The following is a 21,747-nucleotide window of genomic DNA, read 5'->3' as shown; positions in this document are numbered from 1 at the left end:
TCTTAATGCCTTAATATAGCTTAAAACCCTCTTAGTGGGGCCAGCCCTGTGGCCAAGTGGTTAAGTTCATGCACTCCACTTCGGTGGCCTGGAGTTTCGCTGGTTTGGATCCTGGGCACAGACCTAGCACTGCTCATCAGGCCATGCTGAGGCAGCGTCCCACATAGCAGAGCCAGAAGGACCTACAAGTAGAATATACAGCCATGTACTGGGGGACTTTGGGAGAAGAAACACACAAACAAACAAAAAAGATTGGCAACAGATGTTAGCTCAGTTGCCAATATTTAAGAAAAAGAAACCCAAGCTCTTAGTTAAACTTCCTTTCGGCTCTAACAGTATGAGAGTTTATGGTTTTGTTCAGCTAGATTTTAAATTACAGACTATTTCTTGGCAGGCTCTAAAGGTTCATTTTCATAAATACCCATGCACACATACTGGTCAAGGACACACAGGAGAGAGAATTCATCATCTCTCTCTTCTATAGAAAGTTTGCTTTTTGGCCAAGAGATTGAAAACCCTCTTCAAACACTTTTAGTTGCTTGAAAATGAATACTTTTTTCCCTTTGAATTATGACTCCCTATCATTTTGATTTTAAATGAAGGAGACTCATTTTCATGAGAAAAACTTTTCTTAGTTCAAATGTCTTACTCATAATGTGATAAAACATTTTGACACTGCATGGTATACTTTTACGATATAACTAGTATTTTAATGGTGACAGCTAAAGCTATTTTGAAGAAAAGTAATTCTTGGAAGTAGATAAGGTGACCATCTGGATTTGCCTGGATTCGGGGTTTCCTGGGATGTGGGACTTTCAGTGCTAAAATCAGGAGAGTCCTGAGCAAACTGGGACAGGTCAATCACCCTAGAAGTAGGGATAGTAGCTGTTCAAAGAAACTTTCTTTGTGAATTTAGGTCTAGCATAAAGTCAAAGTAATACCTTTCCTGTGAGAGAATAGGTCATTGTAATGTATAGAAAGAAGTAGTCCATTCTGTCTAGTAATCTTTCAATTTTGTCATGCCTTGATTGTATCAGAAATTAGATTTTACAAGTAGTATAGGACTACTTGCTGGAGTTCCTGAAACCAATTTTGTGGGTGCAGCAGGTGGTCATAAAGAATAAATAATATGTTTGGATAGAGCTATTAGTTTGATTATATCTGTTTTTCCCCGTTGAGGTAAATTAAAATCTGACCACACTCATGTGCTTTGACTTGATCTCCAGCAGTGAAAGATCCGTTTTCAATATTTAAAAAAAACATATGTTCCATCTATAGAGCAGTCTTCAAATAAAATTGGTAGGCACTCCACTGTAGTTTTAATTAAGCAAATAATGTTCCAAATCTTTTTCTAGACAGACAGGATTTTCCAGAAACAGACATTGAGCTTTGTTAGTAAAGAGAGCATATATTGTCTAATTTTACTTAACAGAGATAAAATTGAATAAATATTTGCTTTAAAATCAATTTTTTCAAGATAATCCTATTTAGTATTTTTGAATGCTAGTAGTAAACATTTGTTCTACTTTTAAAACATCATTATTGTTTTAATATGAATACAGAGATTTTTTAGTTTTATGCTATGTACTTTTTCTTTTTGAGGAAGATTATCCCTGAACTGATGTCTGCTGCCAATCCTCCTCTTTTTGCTGAGGAAGATTGGCCCTAAGCTAACATCCGTGCCCATCTTCCTCTCTTTTATATGTGGGGCTCCTGCCACAGCATGGTTTTGATAAGTAAGCAGTGGGTAGGTCTGCGCCTGGGATCTGAACCAGCAAATCCCGGGCCACTGATGCAGTGCACAGGAACTTAACTGCTGTGCCACTGGGTGGGCCCCTTTATGCTATCTACGTTTTAAAGCTTCATTATTTTCTGAGACCACAGAAACAATTTTCTAATAAAGGTCATGAAAAGGTATAAAAAGATATTCTATGCAAGCCTAATATTTTTTAAATATTATTTTCCTTTGTCAAAAATTTGTCAAGTTTAAGCCTTAAAGCAACTCAGACTGTGATTAGATCTGAATAACCTAGGACAGTAATTTTCTAATTACTAATTCAAAATCATATTTCTTGGGCAGAAGGATCTTGACTTGGATATTGAAATCTAACTCTTTTTATCCAATCCTAAAAATAAATCCATTCAGGCAGACTGACAGTTACTATTTAGCTTGAAAATAAATTTTATTCTTCTCATGCTTTCTGATAGGAAGGGTAGTTATGCATAGAGGAATTAACACTCAATTGTTAAATTGCCATTTCTATAGACTAACTAAGCTAAAAGAGTAAATGTTTTCATTTCTAGTTCAATAAAATAATTTGATTTATGGAACATACCCAAATTTAATATGCCTAAATTTGATTTTTCAAAATAAAGATAGGAGAACAAAATTCTCTTAGAGAGGACTAAAGCAGAGATGAGGAGCAGGCATTATGGAATATTCTAGGGTAGCTTTCTTCAGCAAATGGTTTATACACACTCACACAGCTGAGACGAGACTCCCAGAGAGCCCACAGGGTCTTGTGAAAAATGCAGAAGTTGAGTAGCACCAGCTCTGGGATTAAGCCAGGCAGCTTGAAGGTTGTGTTGAAAAGAGGCCCACAGACCTTCTACTTCATGAAAAAATCTTTAATCAGAGGGCATGGTTTTCGATGTCATTAATCAAACCTCTTGGTTTAGGTAGAGTTTCACCTTAACACTCACAAAATTGAAATATGTCAGCTCAAAGGATGATACTATGAACTTGTTGCATTTATTATTTATCAAGAATCAGCATTTGGCCTAAAGAAGTACATTTCTCTCTTGCAGATAACAAAATCAGAGCTGTCCCTGTGCAAGCTCTGTACTCAGCACTTAAGGTACATTCTTTCAGTTAATGCTTGTGACCATCTTGTGAAGTTCCATTTTACACATTGAGAAACTGGGGCCCGAGGGCTGCAGGAGCTTGTCAGGTTCCCACAGCTAGCTGGGAAGTAGCAGAGCTGGCATTGAAATCTTCATTTATCTTTACTCATTACATGCTTCCTCAAAACAGTTGATTTTGTAGGATTCTTAATAAAACTTTATTTTTTTTCATTATTTCCATTTTTTAAAACTTCTTTGCTGCTATGTGTTTGATTAGTAATCCGTTTTGGTTTCTAGATCTGTTAGTTCAGTCTTATGGGAAGCGTCTCAATTTTCCATGCTTCCTGATTTTCGGTTTTTGTTTTTTTCCCCGCTAGTAAGTGTATGATGGGGAAAAATGTAAGGTAGGAAAAATTAATATACTCAAGTATTCTCAGATATTCCTCCTCACATTAGTTCAGCTTGATTTTTTTCATTATGAACTGTACCTAAGATGTCTTTTGCCTCCTCTACTCCTGAATATTATATTCTTATTTCTTTGGCTATCTGGATTTGAAGATGGGCAAATCTTTTCTCTCCTTCATTCAACTGATGTGCACACACATTTTTTTGTGTGTGTATGTGTGTGTAAGGAAGATTTGCCTTGAGCTAACATACGTTGCCAATTCTCCTCTTTTCTGGCTGGAGGAATATTAGCCCTGAGCTCACATCTATGCCAATCTTCTACTTTGTATGTGGGTCACTGCCACAGCATGGCTGATGAGTGGAGTAGATCCACATCCAGGATCCAAACCCAGGCTGCTGAAGTGGAGTGTGTAGAACTTCAACCACTCACCCACACATGTTGTCTTTTCTTTCTCTTTTTTTTTTGAGAAAGATTAGCCCTCAGCTAACATCTGTGCCCATCTTTCTCTGTTTTATGTGTGGTACGCCTGGCACAGCTTGGCTTGACAAGCTGTCCGTTCCCTGGATCCAAACCAGTGAACCCTGGGCCACCAAAGTGGAGTGTGCTGACTTAACTGCTACACCTCTAGGCTGGCCCCTCCCACACACATTTTTTTTAAGGGAATTTTTAAGAAAAAACTAAGGGAAAATGGTTCAAAACAAAGCAATGGTTAAATATATAGAACATGAAAATATATTTTATAACAAATACTATGTGTCATTTATTATAGGCTAAAAAAAACTTACTCTTAAAGTCACACTCAACTGACTGATTACCTATCCTGCCAAAACTGTGGAGAAAATGGTATTTTCTAAGCCATTTCTTTTCGTTTTAATCTGCAGCCACTAGCAGGAAAATGAAGGGAAATTTATCTCCTTTCCTTTAACAAAAGAAAAGAAAAAATCCCCCAGGATGCTGTATTTAATTTCTTCTTGATTGGGTACAGTGGAAAGAGCATGGGCTCTGGCCTCACAAACTTTAATTCAAATCTTGGTGTGGTCAGTAAGAGCAATCTTGATCAAATCTGATGTCCCTTAAATGTTCATTCTTTTCCCTCCTGTTTTTGGAAGGTCACATAGAATGGTACGTACACCAGGCTTTGGAGTCATAAATCCTAGCTCTTTCCCAAGTGGACTTGGATAAACTATTTGTAACTTCTGAACCTGAGCCTTCTTTTCTGTAAAATGAAGGTAATAAAACTGGAATGGTATGAGACATACATGAAACGTCACATAATGCCTGATACCTAGTGTGTATTTAACCTGTTGTTTTGCCCAAACTTCATGGTTTTACAAGTTAAGTACCTTTTTGTGAATTATACATGTAAAATGAGTTTCAGATACCAAATAAAAGTAAAACTCTTCAAAATGAACCCACTTTTTTCGTATACCCACTTTTTAACCTTATAAGATAATAAAATTAGTTTGCTTTAATTCCTATCAGTACTATGCCATTGGAATGAGCCTAGGCCTAGTTTAATATTTTCATAATAAAATCAGAGAATGTTAGTGATGGACAGAACCTTTTCTCTTTGGTTAAATGAGTTTTATTGTCTGTGAGACAAGCTAAGTGTCTTTTCCTAAGCCATACAGCTACTTGGTGAAAAGAAGCACCAGAACTCAGAGCTCAGGTTTGTTCATGAAATGTTTATGTAGGCTCTTTGGTGAAGCAGGTACTATGCTAGGCCCTGGGGGCATTATCCCAGCCCTGAGAGAGCTCATAGCCACTTGAAGGCAGATAAACAATGTATTTGTTTAACAAGGTAAGTGCTATGGAGCCTTAAGAAGGGTTATTGTTTAGTGTGGAATTTAGGAAGTTTCTTAGAGGACTTGAAGCTTCATTGTGTTCTAAAAGATGACTACTTAAAAGAATTGTGACCTTGTCAAAAAAAACTGCTCATGTTTGGTTCAATCTCATTCAATCCAAGATTGAACACCAAGATCACTGTTTTCTTCTACACCTTTATATTACTTTTGTTAGTGATGCCAACATTATTGTGTATAATCTACCTGTTTTCTAAGTTTCTTAATATGCTCACTTCTAATTAGATTTTGTTACTTACCTTACCCCCCTTCTCCTGTTGCCATGCTCTACATTTTTTCCTTCTTTTTATTTTCATTCTGCCCATCACCTTTTCATTTTTGTCTTCTTCCATGTCTGCACTTTCCTCCTTAAACAATTTAGGTTACAACTGCTTATTACAGTCACTCCATCACAAACACCTTTAATTCCTTAGTCCTTACCTGTTTTAAACTTGGCAAAATCTACTCCTCTCCTACCCCCAGATGCCCCACACCCCTCGTCCCAGCTGAATATTGCTGGAGAAAATCATACAATCATTCTTACCAACTGCTCTAACTTTAATTCTTGATTAGAATCTCAAATGGCAGTCAGCACTAGAATGTTTGCTTTCCTACTCTCCAGAATGACTTATTTCATGGTTTCCTTTATCACATACTCTGCCCCAATCAACTTGGCTAAGCCTCTTACCTCATAAATCACTGAGAAAATAGAACCAGTCCGTTGAGACTTTGCATCTTTGGTGTCTTTGCACCTTCAGATTTCCCTACATGTCTGCTTTGTACTCACTCTCTCAGTCTGCTTTTCTGTTATATTGGAGGTGACCCTGTTTCTATCAAAGGCTGATTCCTTTCCCTGTGCACTGGATCTTGTCTCTTTTGATATGTTTAAGGACTTTATATATCTTCACTTCAATATCTCTACTTCCTCACCTATTATCTCTTCAGCCTGCCAGCTAATCTTCTGTCTCTGCCTTGTTGAGGCCATGAGTGACTTCTATATATTGTCAAATCTAAGGGTTCATCTTTCTTCTTATTTTAATCTTTCAGTATCATTCAACCCTTTTGACCCCTGTCCCTGTCTGAACATTTCTCTTGGCTTCCATGGTGCCTTTATTTCCTCCCTAATTCATGGTTACTGGTGTTTGCTTGTAGACTTCTCTCCTTTTGCTTGGTGTCTAAATGTTGGAATATTAAAGGGCTCTCAGTTCTGGATTCTTTTCTCTCTTCCATCTTTAATCTTTCCTTGGTTGATTTTATCTAACCTCTTGGCTCTAAAAACCACAATATGAAGGTAACATTCAAATTTATATCAACGGCTTTGACTTTTCCCTTGAGCCTTAGATCCATATGTCAAATGGTTTACTTAATAACTCCACTTGGTTGCCCTGTGCACTCTTTCATCTGTTCTTCCCCTAGTCTTTGCTATTTCAACCCATTTTCTTAAGGCAAAATCTAGGAGTTCTCCTTATTGTTGTCTTTCCTTCATACCTTAATATAACTCATCAACAAATTCCATTGCCTCTGTTACCAAACATATCTCTAAAGTTGTCTGCTTATCCCAGTCTTGCAGTTTCACAGAATTGCTTCCTAACCTTTTGAGGTGGAAGGAGGAGAAGGAAATGGAAAGGAAAAAAGTAGACACTTTAATCTAATCTTCTGTGTTAAAATAACCATCCATGTTTGTTAAAAAGTGACACACCACTGACTCCCAGTCATTTGTTATTTATGTAAAGCTTACTATATACCACACACCTTCATACCTCCTGACACGTCTGCTTTATACTTGACCTCTCAATCTCCTTTTCTGTTATGTTGGAAGTGTTACAGTTTACCTCTAACTGGTCTTCCTGCTTCTATTGCTGTCCCCTGTATTTATTCTCCATGCATGATCCAGAGCGATATTTTTTGAAACAATCACATCACATCACTCCTATGCTTACAATCCTCTAGTGGCTTCTCAACATATTTAAAATAAAATCTGTACATCTCACCAAGACCTATAAAGCCTTAAATGAGATGTGGTCCCTCTCTGTCTCTGACTTAATCCTACAATACCAAATTTACTAATTCAGGTGCTTTCCCTGCCATGAATGCTTTTCTTTCAGGTCTTTAAGTGGTTGGCTCTTTTTCATTCAATCATTTAGTCAAATGGCACCCTCAAAAAGGTCTTTCTATTCATAACTCCTGATATAATAATGATCCACATCGTCTACCAGTTACTCTGCCACATTGCCCTGCTTTGTTTTGTTTTTCACAGTAGTAATAACTGTTTAAATTTACCCTGTTTTTGGTGCCCTCCTTTCCTTTTCTCCCTGAAAGTGTAAGTTCTGTTAGTGTATTCATTGCTCTATGCCTAGTACCTCAGAATAGTGCCTAATATGTAGAAAGCTTTAAATAAATAATTGTTGAATGATTGGAATTCAGTGGTATGTCATGTCACTTTTTAGGAAACATGCATGGTTATTTCATCATAGAACATTACATTAAATTAAAGTGTCTACTTTTTTTCTACTTCTTTCTCCTGCCGCCACTTCCAAAAAAGCTTAAAATATATGTAGTCTGCCAATCCCCTGGTTTTTGAAAGAGCAGCTCCGATAATCCCATGAAGAATTTGACCTAGAACTTAAGTGTGACCAAGTACTATGGAGTTGTGTACATCCTAATTATTAGATCATTTTTGCTACTTCTTTCTAGTTTGGGTTTCTTTTCCAGTCTCTGGGTTTCTACACTGTTCAATTGTAAAACACCTATTGTAATTTGTAAATGCTTGAGTTAAAAGTTAAATTGAGCCATGTAATTTTCATTATCTGAATATATTGATGTTCTCTAAAGCAAATTTTTAGAAGTATATCTTATCCTGACATAGACTGTCTGGTCTGAAGATGAGAATGGGTATGATTTGATGGTAAACATACATATTCTTTTTGGAAGATTATTCGGTGCACTGTCAAGTGATAATATTCATGTTGCCAGAGCCCATTCACTTCCTCATGATTTCACTTCATGTTTTAGGATGGTATACTAGAAGAGCAATTACGAATGTATCTTCACTGTTGTTTGACACTTTGTGATTTCTGGGAGCCAAACATTACAATCGTCACTGTTCTCTGGGAATATTATAGTAAGAACCTGGTGAGTAAATAGCCTGTGAATTTGTTCTAGGAATTTGAAGAATTTGTACATGATATTTGAGGAATGTTTTTATTGCTTAATTATGAATAATTTTGGATTTTCCTAAAATAGTTAATTTTGTAAAGTAGATTAGAATATCTCAAGAATAGTTTGATCTTTCACAAACATAGTCTGTATAGCATTGACATAGGGAGTAGAGCATTTGGTGTCCCATAGGGAATAGAACCAAATGGTGTCACTTTTCTCTTAAGAGTGAGAGTAAGCAGAGTAGTCAAATTGTACCAGAAGGATATTTTTAAAAGTCCTCATTTATAAATGTTTTCTAACAATTATTGATTACTTGTAACACATTGAGCAATTAATGCTATCCTGAATAAGACACAGTCTTATTACAGGCTGAGTGGCCAGATATGCTTATCTTGTGGAAAAAATGTTATAATACTGCAGAATGTCAGAGGAGGGAGTATAATCCAGTTTATGGACTTGTGGAAGACTTTATGAGGTCATAATTTTTTAACTTGACCAGGGGAATGAGTGGAATTTTCCAGGTACAAAGAAGAAGAGCATCTAAGCAAAAGGAACATTATGGACAGATGTGTGGAGACATCTGTTCCTGCCATGTTAAATAGTTCTGAATGATAGGTCTGAGATGACTGTGGAGAAAGACAGGAGATAAGACAAAGAGAGAAGGTATTCTGGGGCCAGATCATCAAGGGCTGAATAAAATAGGCCATTGAGTTATGATTTATTCAGGAGACGTTGGAAAGCTGGGATGTAACTTATTAGGTATGCGTTTGAGAAAGTTTTTTCTGAAAGTGATGTAAATGAATTGGGTACAGATGAGTTAGTAGTCCAATGTAGTAGAATAAATAGATAATCTGGTGAGTGAGAACTAAATTGGGGACAGTGGATTTAGAAAAGAGAGGATAAATTTGGAAGATAAAAATTTTAAAGGTGGATTTAAATAATTTAGTTCCCCATTGTGTGGAGAGAAGATTTGGAACGTTTGGGTTCTGGGTAAATAGTGAAGCCCTCAATCAAGATAAGAAAATGAAATGAAAGATTTACAAGTAAATTACGAGTTTAAGTTTGTATGTAATGGAGCTTATTAAAAATGAGAAAGATGCCTTTCTCTGAAGCATAATGTCAGGCTGATTGGAAAAATGACTGATGCTAGTTCTGAGGCAGAATGTGTACAACATGAGTCTAGAGTATCTTGTCATACTTGAGAAGAGGTAAGATGTCAAAGTAAGCTAGACTCATGTCAAAAGGACACAGGACCCAACTTGAAGGAGGTCCCATTGCCCAATGCTGGATAAATTTGAGCATAAGAAAGAATAATGACTACTGTGGATTAAACATTCAAATATGTTTAAATCCTTGTGTTTATGATACTTTTAGAAAAGTTTTTCTGAAGAAAACCCTCATTATTCTGAAAACTCTACATAAAGGAAAATATAAACTATATTTTAGAGTAACCAAATTTCCAATGAAGTAATTCGGAAGAAATGATAGCATTAGAAAAATCAGTATTTTGTACATCTGATGAAATAAGCCTTCTGGGCAATGATCATCATTGGCTGGTAAAACTGTTAAATAACGGGCTGGTGAGGATCGTTAAAATGGATAGATCAAGCTGACAACATGATGAATCTTAACATCACAAAAAGAATGACAATTGGAACTTAGTGCCTCCTTGCTAATTGCGATAGGAAGTACGCAGTACTGCCAATGAAAGATTCTCACCAAAAAACTCGATCTGAATGTGATCAGTCCTCTAGATACAGCCACCAATTTACAGAAGTGATAAAAAAATACACTAAGTGACACTAGGGAGATACAAGCAGCTAAATCCAGAATGTAGGAAATTCTACAATAAATGACCTGATATAAAAATAAATGATATGACAAAAACGTTGAGAAACTTACAGAATAAAAGAGCTTTAAGAGACAGATCGACCCAATGCAATATGTGGACTTGGTTTGTATCCTAATTTGGACAAATCAACTGTTAAAAAGACATTTTGGGGATAATCCAGGAATCTGAACATCCATTGAAATTGTGTGCTTTTATGGAATTTGTGTTTTGCGGGGATATGTGGTAATGGCTATGTAATTTCTGTGATTCAGGTGAGTCAAACTTTTAATGAGCTCATTGGGATTTGCAGCTTTCCATTTTTGTTTACTCAAAGACCTAATGCTTGTTTTCTGTCTTTCTTTGCTTTTAGAATAGTTCTTTCAGTATATCTTGGCTTCCTTTGAAAGGCCTTGTAAATATTGTTAAGTCATCCTTGTCTATGCTAGAAATGGTGAAGACCTGCTGTTGTGATAAACAAGAACATGACCTGTATAAGTCCAACAGTAGTTACACCATTTTCCTTTGCATTTTGGCAAAAGTTGTTAAGAAAGCAATGAAGAACAATGGCCCTCATCCTTGGAAACAAGTCAAAGGAAGGTGTGTGCCTTATCTTTCTTTGTCAAGAATGTTCACTGATAGTATTTTTTAAGTTAACTTGTGCTTGGAGGTCTTTATGGTTTACACATTTAAAATATATTCCTTAATGTAACAGCAAAATGTGGAGTTTTTGGATCCTGCTAGTTTCTTATAGTAAGGAACAACCTAATATCCATAATTTGTCGAGGATTTTGGTTTTTTATCTATCTCATCAGTGTGGAAGATTGAACTTTCATATATTAAATGCCAGGGATATTAGAGAACTGTTGTTTTTCTTGCCAAAATTAATTGTAATGTTATTATATAATTCTTGGCATAATTTATTAAAAATTATAGAAATAAAAAACATCTCCAAATCGTATGCTAGCGGGTAATAGATTCACCCTAAAAACTTTGTGTTCTTTGAGCCCGGTAGTCCCACAAGCTCTGCTTCCTTGAATGACAACTAACAGTAGAACCAAGTAACACTAATGTTCTCATTTGGGGAGTATGCTCAGTTTTCATTTCTGGTGTGGTACCGTGAACTTTTGGTCACGTTCGTCTGTTGTTCTCTTTTTCTAAAAGTTTTGCTTAGGAAGCAGGTATAATTTTTAATTGTCTTCCCTTGTTCTGCATCCTTTGCCAATTAAATCCCTTTTCCTAGGCGTCTTTGTGCAGGACACTGTCGTCTACCAGTTGCTCAGTTTATGTGGTGGGAGCTCTCACAGCAGAATACTTCTTATTCTAGGTCTGGACTTCTCAAGAATCACCAAATGAAATTCCTATTTGAGTCCCACAAATTATAATTCTTGTAAGGCTATGATATTAGCATGGATTTTTTTATTTAGAATATTCTTTTTTTTGATGGTGGCTTTTTTGTTAAACCTCCAGTAATTAGGTGGCTCAAACAGTAGTTTTTTCTTTTGTTCTGTTTACCGGTTTATTTTTGAATCTTAATTCATTTTATGGAAGACATAATACTCAGAACTTTATTGCTAGAAGAAATCATTGGAATTCATTCAATAACAAGTCTAGATACTATATCCCAAGCACTATAGTGGACATGATGGGGGATATAAAAATAATTAAGCAGATCTTTATTTTCAGGAGCTTATCAGCTCTATTAGTTCTTTATAAATAAACATTTAACCTGTCATGAACATTAATCATTTCTATCTTGAATAAACCAATTATAGTTACCAAATTTAACAGTCTGTAAGTAGGATTCAAGATGAATGGTTTTCAATTCTAATCTCTTAAATAGTACATCAACTATTAAATTATATTAAGTAGTATTGAGATTTTTTAAATGGCTAGTCTTGGACATTTGAACGCTAACAATTTTTCTTTGTCAGTAGGGAGAAATAATTTTTCCAGCGCCTCGAATTGTCTTAGGGTGTAGCAAGAGCAAGTCCTTTTGAGTGGCAGAAGGAGAAAGAGTTTAAGGAAAATTATTATATAAAATTGCCCTGTTGAGATTTTTGTAAAGCTCATCAAACTGTACTTAAAAGATTTCATAGTCTTTCTGACCTGTCAATAAAAATTAAGGTGATGGGGGGACCAAAATAATAGGAAAAACCGTGTACTGTATGAAAAGAACATTTCTCCTGTCCTTTGGGGAAAGCCACTGAATTCTTTGATTCACTTATAGACGATTTGCTGCATGACTGAGAATTATGAAGGTAGGGGTATTCTGTGAGTTTGTTTTCTAAGTAGAAAAAGTGATATGGCAGGACCAGAATGAGGAAGAAGCTAAAAATTTCAAGTACTGAGACTGTCGTAATTATTGAGTGAAATGTTATTTTGAAAGATGGATTTTTGTGAGTGAAACAGTTTTATTCAAGCAAGTTTTTGTGTTTTACAGAATATATTCTAAATTCCATCAAAAAAGAATGGAAGAACTAACTGAAGTTGGTCTGCAGAACTTTTTCAGTCTTTTTTTACTGTTAGCAGCTGTTGCAGAGATAGAAGATGTAGCAAGTCATGTTTTAGGCCTTCTGAATTTCCTCAAGCCCACCTTTATAACGTCTTCTCTCATTTGGAAGGGTCAGATGGCCTTCCTCTTGATGTATACCCAGAAAAATCTGGACATTAGTGTTTTGGCTGAGAAATTTTCAAGTGCTTTCCGGGAGAAAGCAAAGGAGTTCTTGGTATCTAAGAATGATGACATGGGACAAAGACAGACTCTCTGGACACTTCTTTCTATCTATATGGATGGTGTTCAAGAAGTGTTTGAGACTAGCCATTGCTTGCATCCTTCCCATGAAAAACTGCTGAATGATGGATTTAGTATGCTTCTGCGAGGTTGTCAAGAATCTGAACTTAGGACAGTATTGAGCTTTCTACAGGCTGTTCTGGCCAGAATCAGGTATGTTTTTCAGTAATCTGCTAATGTATTGATTTGTTTTATATCACCACCTATGTTGATTCTATATTAGTTTTCCTTTTGACATACTCATGAAATCCAAATGTAGAAAGAGTTGGTTTTACTGCTACACTGGCATAAATCAGGAGTTTTCAAACTGTTCTTTCAAGCAGTAGTTCTTCAAAAGAAAGCTTATGTGCAAACACGTAAGCTAAACTCAGAGCAGCTCTGGTGCAGTCCTGGAGCTATGCCTCTTAGCCTCTCCCTCCCTTTCTACCTCTCCTGAAAGAGTATTACTATCCAGAGATATGTTTCAGATGTTCTAAGCAAGACCATGAGCTCAAATCTGAGGTGGCTTTTATTGAAACAGACACAATTTTGTGCCCATAAATAGGTTTCAGCCACACTATACCGTTCAAAAAAAAGTAAGTTTCTTTAAATATTTTGCTGCAGAGTTGTAGCCTCAGCTGCATGAAATACTTCCAGCTAAAACAATTTATTCTGAGATTAAGATAGGATTGTTCTAGGGGCCCACCCAGTGGTGTAGTGGTTAAGTTGGCACGTTCCGCTTTGGCAGCCTGGGGATGACAGGTTCAGATTCTGGGCACAGACCTGGCACTGCTAGTCAAGCTATGCTGTGGTGGCATCTCACATAAAATAGAGGAAGACTGGCACAGATGTTAGCTCAGGGAGAATCTTCCTCACACACACACAAAAAAAGGCTTGTTCTATTTATAACACCAATCACCTAAACAAAACTTATTCTTTTCAGATTCACTTAAAATATGCAGATATACTCAGACCCAGACAATAAGGGATAAGAACAGTGGTTGTCACATTTATTCCCTTTAAGGCCCTTTTCACATAACAGTTTTACCTTTGAAGTGTGTGTTAAGAAGTTAGATACTACCACTCAGTGTAGTTAGTTGCTGTCACCAAAAAATTGTGTAAAAGTTATATATCGAAATATGATTTTATTTGAAACCATGTTTGAAATTAATGAAGAGACTGCTTCCCTCTTCCTAATACATTACAAAAGTAGCATCTATTTTTCAAAGATACTAAGCTTGATAGAATTACTAAGTTTTGGGAATTTATTCATTACCAATTTTAATTATTGCTAATTTACTTAATTTGCTTTAAGTTAGGCTGTGTGTTCATACTGATTAATCCACAGGTTTTCGCTCCTTGTTAGGTTTTATGTACTTTTTATATTCATTGGCTCTTAGAGTTTAAGTTCTAAAGGTTTAGCTAGAGTTCTTGATCACGTAATCATCCCTTTATCCTCCAATGTAAGCCATATTAAAGCACGAATCTTACAGCTCTCAAATTTTTAAATGGATGGATAGGTGGATAAGTAAATGAATAACCAACTTCATTAGAAGAAGCTTTTGCTAAATCTGGGTCTTATCCACAAACCACATTTGTTTGTTTTTAGTCCAGTAGATTTTATTAGCAGATATGACACTTTCCCAAGTGCCAAATTCATTTTATTTGTTCACTTTTCAAATAAGTGATAAGTAGTATTTCCTTGTGCTTCCTGGGAAAAATTAGAAATTTCCATATTTCTGGTACCATTTTGAGTTTGTTTATTTATACAGTCATGCACCGCATAGTGATGTTTTGCTCAACAATGGGCCGCACATGTGACAGTGGTCTCCTAAGATTAGTATCATATAGCTTAGATGCGTAGTAGACTATACCATCTGGGTTTGTGTAAGTGCACTCTGATGTTTGCACAATGACGAAATTGCCTAACGACGCGTTTTTCAGAATGTATCCCTATGGTTAAGGGGTGCATGATTGTATTTGTATTTGTCTCAATATACCAAACATGAAGGAAGAGGAGCTTGCTGATCTAAACCATCCTGGTGATGAGGAGCTGCAGGCTTCAAAAGGTTTAGGGGACAAAGGAGTAGAAAATGAAGGGAGAGTATGGGCATCTTGAGAAGAGGCAGTTATGGAAACCAAGAGGCAAAATCCATATATCTTTCTGCCTTTTTCCATTGAGGATGGATAAGCCCCTTTTAATCATCTTAGCAATTGTATTTCTTCTTACATAGGTTTTTTTTTTAAATAAAGATTCATCTCCTACAAATACTATTAATTTACTTTTTAGTTAGAAGTTTTGGGAATCTTGTTTTGGTATTAAAATTTTCTTTAAATTGCAAATATAATATAGTGTCATGGTAAAAATGGTGAAAAAAAATGAGATATAAGATGACAAGTAAAAGTTTCTCTTCCTTTTTTACTTAGTGTTTCATTATATGGCTGTACCAAACTTTATTTAACCAATCCCCAAATAATGGAAATTTATATTGTTTGTGATTTTATGTTATTATAAACACAGTTCTATTTAACATTTTTATACGTGCATTCTCTCTCTACTTGTGGAAGTATATCTGGAGATTAATTCCTAAGACTAAATGGGTATATTTGCATTTTAAATGTGGATGGCTATTACCAGATTTCCTACAAAAAAACATTCTTACTGGTTTTCAGTCTCCCTAGTAGTGCGTGAGACAGCCTCCTTTCTCGTTTTTGGATTAGCATATGGAGTATATTTAGAAAATGTGAATTCTAGGATAAGTAAGCAGAGAATTTTGTTAAAAATGTTAATAGACACTTGATATTAGAGGAATGAGACTTATTTTGAATGTTGGGGAGGTTTAAAAATGGAAATTCGAAGAAATAAAATAGGAAATTATTTTTTCTTTATTTCATACTGTATTCATTTACTAACTCCTTTTTGTCTTTAACTCCTAACTGAAACTTGTATGGTCATTATTCAGAAGTAGTAACTAGAAACACAAGAATGATTCTTGTATTCTTAAAAGATGTAAAGTTTACAAATACTATCTCATTTATTTCTTTACCAACCCTGTCATCCCTGTTTATAGATGAAGCAATGCTAACATGGAGACTTTTTGTGACTGACCTAAAATAATAGTTAAATTTCAGAATCAGCACTCAAATTCTAATCCACTGTACCACAGCTGCCTTCTTACACCATCTGTACAATAGTTTATAAATAACTAAGCAGAAACTAACTATACCACTACATTTTTATAAATTAGAAGGTAATTAAATGAATGAAATCTGCAAAATGTTTGCAAACCTGAAAGTATTACCACGAGTCATATATACTTCCAAGTGCTTTTACCTTTTATTTTTACTACTAAAGAAAGGGTAATTGCTTATTAAGGACTTTTGATTACTTTGTTTCTGTAATTCTGCAAGTTAATATTTTTTTTAATGAGTCAGTTGGAAAAATGAATCACAAAGAGGTCTGGAGACAAGTAAATCACATTTTATTTATAATAATTTATCTTTGATTTATTAGCACCATTTCAACCATCTAAATTTCATTTCTTGTAATAAAACCGAATTTTTGCTCTTTAAATTCAATTTAGGAGAAGTCCTTTAGCATTAAAGCCAAAGCTTTCAGGAACGTTGGAAAAATATTACTTGGAAGTACATTGTAAGCTATAAGGCATCTCTGTTCATGAGCAGGGTCACTATTCAGAAGTACAGAGGTAGGAATCAAGAGGTATAATGAAGACTGTCAATTATATAAGGTGAAAGTAAGTTACATTTATATTAGGAGTTTCTTTTCAGACCTGGTTTGACTTTATAGTTTGCTATCATCTGGAGCAGGAGCAAAGGAGTGTGTTGTTCATCTTCAGGACTAAACTATGAGAAAAGGACACAAATGTTTATGTTGATAACATTTGATTCCTTGTACCAAACGTTTATTTTTGTTTTTGTTTTATATTGTTCAACTGTGATTGAAAACAATTGCTATAAGTGACTATCAAGTGATGTATAACTTCTGTTACCAAAATTATGGAGCAGTTTTAACAGGTAGAAGTATGAGGTCAATGTGTGAATAAGAACAGTGTAGAAATGTGTGGGTCTTTATTAAGGCTGTCATAGTTTAGGCATTGTCATGTTTTAAATTTCTGAAGCTTGCATAGTAACTTGAACACAGTTCTTCGGTGAGACTGATTACAGTATGTAATAAGAGGGACTGTGACTTGGATGGTTTTGTTTTATTCTGTCAATCTTGAGCACTTCCAAGGCAGATATTGTCAAAACAGACTTGCTTTTAGTTTGGACCGTTTTGGGGAAGGGCCCCAGAGATAATTCAGGACTGTTTACCTTAAAAAGAAAGAAAGAAGGAAGGGAGGCAGGGAGGGGAAACACAAGAAAAAGTCCTTTAGGTATTTGATCATAGAGATGTGTTCCTAATTTCTTAACCCCAAATCTGGAACTTCATTGAAGATCTTTTCATAGCAGTCTTTTAAGTATGCTATAATATTAGTGCTATTAATATTATTAGAAACTTCAAAAACATTTTGGAAAGTTGTTAAAAATTAAAGCCTAGGTGCTTTTTTTTTTCTTTTACGTTAAGAATAGAGCTAAATTCTTTGGATTTTGGTTTAGATGGGGAAGATAGGTTACATAGATTGATGATATTTATTCTTGGCTGCATCTCTGACAAGGGAAAGAATGAAATACTTTACCATAGCAATCTCTGCTGTTTTCAAATTCAGGTGGGAATAAAGTACCAGTCCTTGCATAAATGTGTGTGTGTTGAACTGGGTAATAGTTTTTAGAACTGTATGACAGAGAAATTATAGGTAGGAAGGAACTAAGATCACTGATTAAAGGGAGAAGCAGCTCCCTCTAGGCTGTTAAGAAATAATAACTTCATATGCCACTTTCTGCTAACTGGAGCTGATGGCTCACCAGAGCATTCTTTATTGCTGATTAAGTAACATTATGAAAATACTGACTTGGTTATGTTAACTAAATGCCTCTGTGTTTAAAACTTGGAATGTCAAATAGTTTTAGCAGTCATCTTTAACATTTCACATTACCTTTCTGGAATCATATTTCTAGTTCTCACTTGCTGTTATTCGAGGTTAATATAAAAATGGCAGTCTTTCATTTGTGGAGTTAGGTGTAGCCAAAAGCTTTTCTTTAATTATATCCATTCATGCTGCTATAGTTAAGGGTCTGTCAGCATTTCCATTATAAACCTCCATTTTCAGGGTTTTATAACACAGCTATGAAAATTTGCTCTGGGCAAAAGCTTGACATACAAGGCCTCACGAGATTCTCTCTCCTCCCCATCCCCCCTTTTCATTTTTACTGAAGTAAGGGTGAGTGATTTCAAAATGCCTTTTGGCATCTGCAAATATCATTTGGAGTTTAAAAAGAAACAATAAATTTTCAAGCTTTGTACCTGTTTGTTCTACCACTTAAGGGAGGTTGTGGACTTAAACGAATTTAAGCCAAATGGATATTGATCAACTGACATCCTATTTTGTATTAAACAAGAGCCTAGTTTCAAAGAAATCTGAAGGCAGTTGAAAACTTGCCTAAAATGTTAAATGTTGAGACAAAGAAATAGTTCACAAGGGATGACTGCCTTTTTTTGATATTCTGTGTGCTCAAGTACAACTCCTTAAAAGATTAAGACTCTTTTTCCTGGCTTCAAAATACATTTTGGAAGTACATATATTTTTAAATCCCTTTTCTTCTTTTCCCGTGACCTTAGAAGGTCATCTATTTGTATATATCTGTTTTGACATTTGAAATGGATGTGTGTGTGCACGTGCACGCAGAAGAGCTGTGTTTATTATTCCCTTCAAATATTTTCCATGCTCAACAGTTCCGGTTATTTCAATCTTTATTGGTATGGTATCACTTAGTCTAAACAAAAACATTTTAAGATCTTTCTTTCGGTGAGAGAACTAGGAGTTGTCTAGGTAGGGAAGGAGGTGGTACAAGAGGAAATATTCTCAGGAGGGTTTGTGTATGCCAAGTAATTTACATGACTTTTCAGGAAAAATAGAAAGGATACTTTTGACAGCATGCAAGCCTTTTCCTCCTTTTGTTGCTGGGTGTTCTGTTAGTATGAATCGGGTTACAGCTTGTAATTATTGAAGAATAGTTTACTACAAAACATTTAAAACTGGATACGATTTAAAAAAATAATCAAATCACCAGTTATTTGTTTGCATACTTATGCTTGGTATATACCAGATTGCCCAAAATATCTGCTGATCTGCTGTCATCATATGTGTGTGTATATATATACATACATATATATATTTATATGTATAATATGACATATGATTTAATGCAGATTTTGATTTTATTGGATGCAAATTTGGGGGCAGTGTTCTAATCATTTGGGGGAGAGAGCACATGAGTATGCCCCATGGAAAAATGTATTTCCAGTTTTTATTTGAAAAATCAAATAGTTGCTCGCCAACAGTGATCCATCTATCAGTTTTGGTTGATTCAGAGAAAGCATAAGCATCTCTAAGAGAATCTAATATAAATCTTAGTATTGGGGGAATATATAAAATAAAGATTTTTTTCATCATTAAATATGTCATGTATCTTTCAACTGAGATTTTACATATATACTATGAATTAGTATTTTGATCTTATTTACTCTTTACCAGGCTTGAATTTTGCAAAGTGTGTTTACTATAGCCCTTTTATGTTACATATTTTATAAAATCATGCAGTAAAATAAACTACTCACCCTATTAACTGGGAAATGTTTGTGAACGTTTTTTGTATTTTGCTGAAACGTAGGTTATCTACTTAGTTTTTCATGTATAGAAATTCATATTTGGGTCATTTATTTAGTCTCCAACTAGATCTGTTACATAGATTTGAATTCTCCTTGTGTAAGTACAAAGCAATTCTTTGAAAATAATGTAAGGGAAAACTTCTGTTTTCAAATCTTAGCTTTATTTGTAAAATTAGGCTAATAGCACATACCTCACTAGGTTATTTTGAGGATTAAATGCAATAATGAATATAAAATGGTTAGCACAGTGTCTGGTGTATTAGTAGATGTCAATAAATTTAGTTGTTGCTCTTATTATCATTACTATTATTTTTATGAAACCCTATAACGTAATCATTTCTTTGTACCACACTTTATGCCAGGCAACCTCAGTGGATGTGTGTGTGTGTGTTTGAACTTATCTTGAATCGTTCTTAACCCTTTCCTCATATAGGACCTTTAACATAGTGGCCATTCAATAAAGGCTTTTTGATGTGTAAATGAATCAGATTCTTTAAAAACAAAGTCAGAATTGTAGGGAACATACACATTGTTTCACAATTATAGACCTGTTGGAAATTGGAGTTTTATATTACTAAGATTAGGTAAGGAGCTTCCTTAGTAAAAGAAAAGTAATTTTTTAAGGTAGAAATGTGACATGTCTGTATGTCCTTCCTTTCTATATCCAGTTGCTCAAGAGAAATTTTTTTTTTTTTTTGGTGAGGAAGATTGGCCCTGCACTAACATCTGTTGCCAGTCTTCCTCTTTTTTTGCTAGCTTCATGAGCAATGTGTAGGTCTGCACCTAGGAGCCGAACCTGCGAACCCTGAGCTGCCAAAGCAAAGCATGTGAACTTAACCAGTACGCCACTGAGGCAGCCCTGAGAGAATTTTTTTTAATGTCTTCTTTGGAGGATCTGTTTTATCATCCGTTCTCTATTCTTACTACCATTTCCTCCATTTTTAGACCATTACCAATGGTCGCCTAGTCTCTTTTCCTCCAGTGCTTTCCCTCCTCAGACCATCTCTTTTTTTGATAGCTTTATTGAAATATATCACTTCTCATACAATTCACTTATTTACCAGCTTTATTAGAATATAATTCACATATCACACAATTAATGGTTTTAGTTTTTTTCACAGGATTGTACAATCATCACCACAATTTTAGAACAATTTGTCACCCCCAAAAGAAACCTTATACTCATTAGCAGTCACTCCGCATTCAACCCCAAACCCCATCCCTAGCAACCATGAATCTACTTTCTGTCTCTATGGATCCGCTTATTCTGGACTTTTCATATAAATGGAATTATATAATATGTCAAATTTTATGACTAGTTTCTTTCACTTAGGATAATGACTTCAGAGTTTATCCATATTGTAGCATGTATCAGTAATTCATTCCTTTTCATTGCCAGATAATGCATTGTATGAATATACCACAATTTGTCTATCTATTCATCAATTGATGGACATTGAGTTGTTTCCACATTTTGGCTGTTATGAATAATGTTGATAGGCACATTCATGTACAAGTTTTTGTGTAGACGTGTTCTTATTGGGTATATGCTTAGGAGTAGATACTTGCTGGATCATATGGTAACTCTCTTTAACCTTTTGAGGAAATGCTAAACTGTTTCCAGTGTACCATTTTACATTCCCACCTGTAGTGTGTAAGGATTGCAATTTCTTCACATCCTTGCCAACACTTGTTGCTGAGTGTCTTTTCTGGTTGTAGTGATCTTTGGATGTGAGGTGGTATCTCATTGTGGTTTTGGTTTGCATTTTCCTAGTGGCTAATGATGTTGATCATGCACTTTTCATGTGCTTATTGGTCATTATGTCATCTTTGGAGAAATGCCTATTTGGATCCTTTGCCCATTTTTAAGTTGGATTATTTGTCTTTTTGTTATTGAATTGTAAGAATTCTTTATATATTCTAGATACAAGTTCCTCATCAGATATATTAGTCACAAATATTTTCTCCTATTCTGTGGGTTGTCTTTTCACTTTCTTGATGTTGCCCTTTGCAGCATAAATTTTAAAAATTTTGATGAAGTCCTATCTATCTCTTTTTCCTTTGTTGTTTATGCTCATCTCATATTCTCTTGCCACATTTATCTTCTTG

At 35.1% G+C, this 21,747-nt stretch overlaps 1 protein-coding gene across 1 annotated transcript in view; it reads left to right on the top strand.

The window, feature by feature from the left end:
- Nucleotides 1-21,747, top strand: part of MMS22L (MMS22 like, DNA repair protein) — a 125,993-nt gene that overhangs the window by 34,035 nt on the left and 70,211 nt on the right. Inside the window, exons 12-14 of the mRNA XM_014843233.3 lie at nucleotides 8,104-8,223; nucleotides 10,452-10,678; nucleotides 12,522-13,025. Coding sequence (XP_014698719.1) covers nucleotides 8,104-8,223; nucleotides 10,452-10,678; nucleotides 12,522-13,025 — 851 coding nt within the window. The remainder of the gene's footprint in view (nucleotides 1-8,103; nucleotides 8,224-10,451; nucleotides 10,679-12,521; nucleotides 13,026-21,747) is intronic.

This window comes from Equus asinus, chromosome 24, assembly GCF_041296235.1.
Source record: "Equus asinus isolate D_3611 breed Donkey chromosome 24, EquAss-T2T_v2, whole genome shotgun sequence".
Classification (NCBI taxonomy): Eukaryota; Metazoa; Chordata; class Mammalia; order Perissodactyla; family Equidae; genus Equus; species Equus asinus.
The sequence above is the reverse complement of the archived record's forward strand: the minus strand, read 5'-3'. Positions and strand labels throughout refer to the sequence as shown.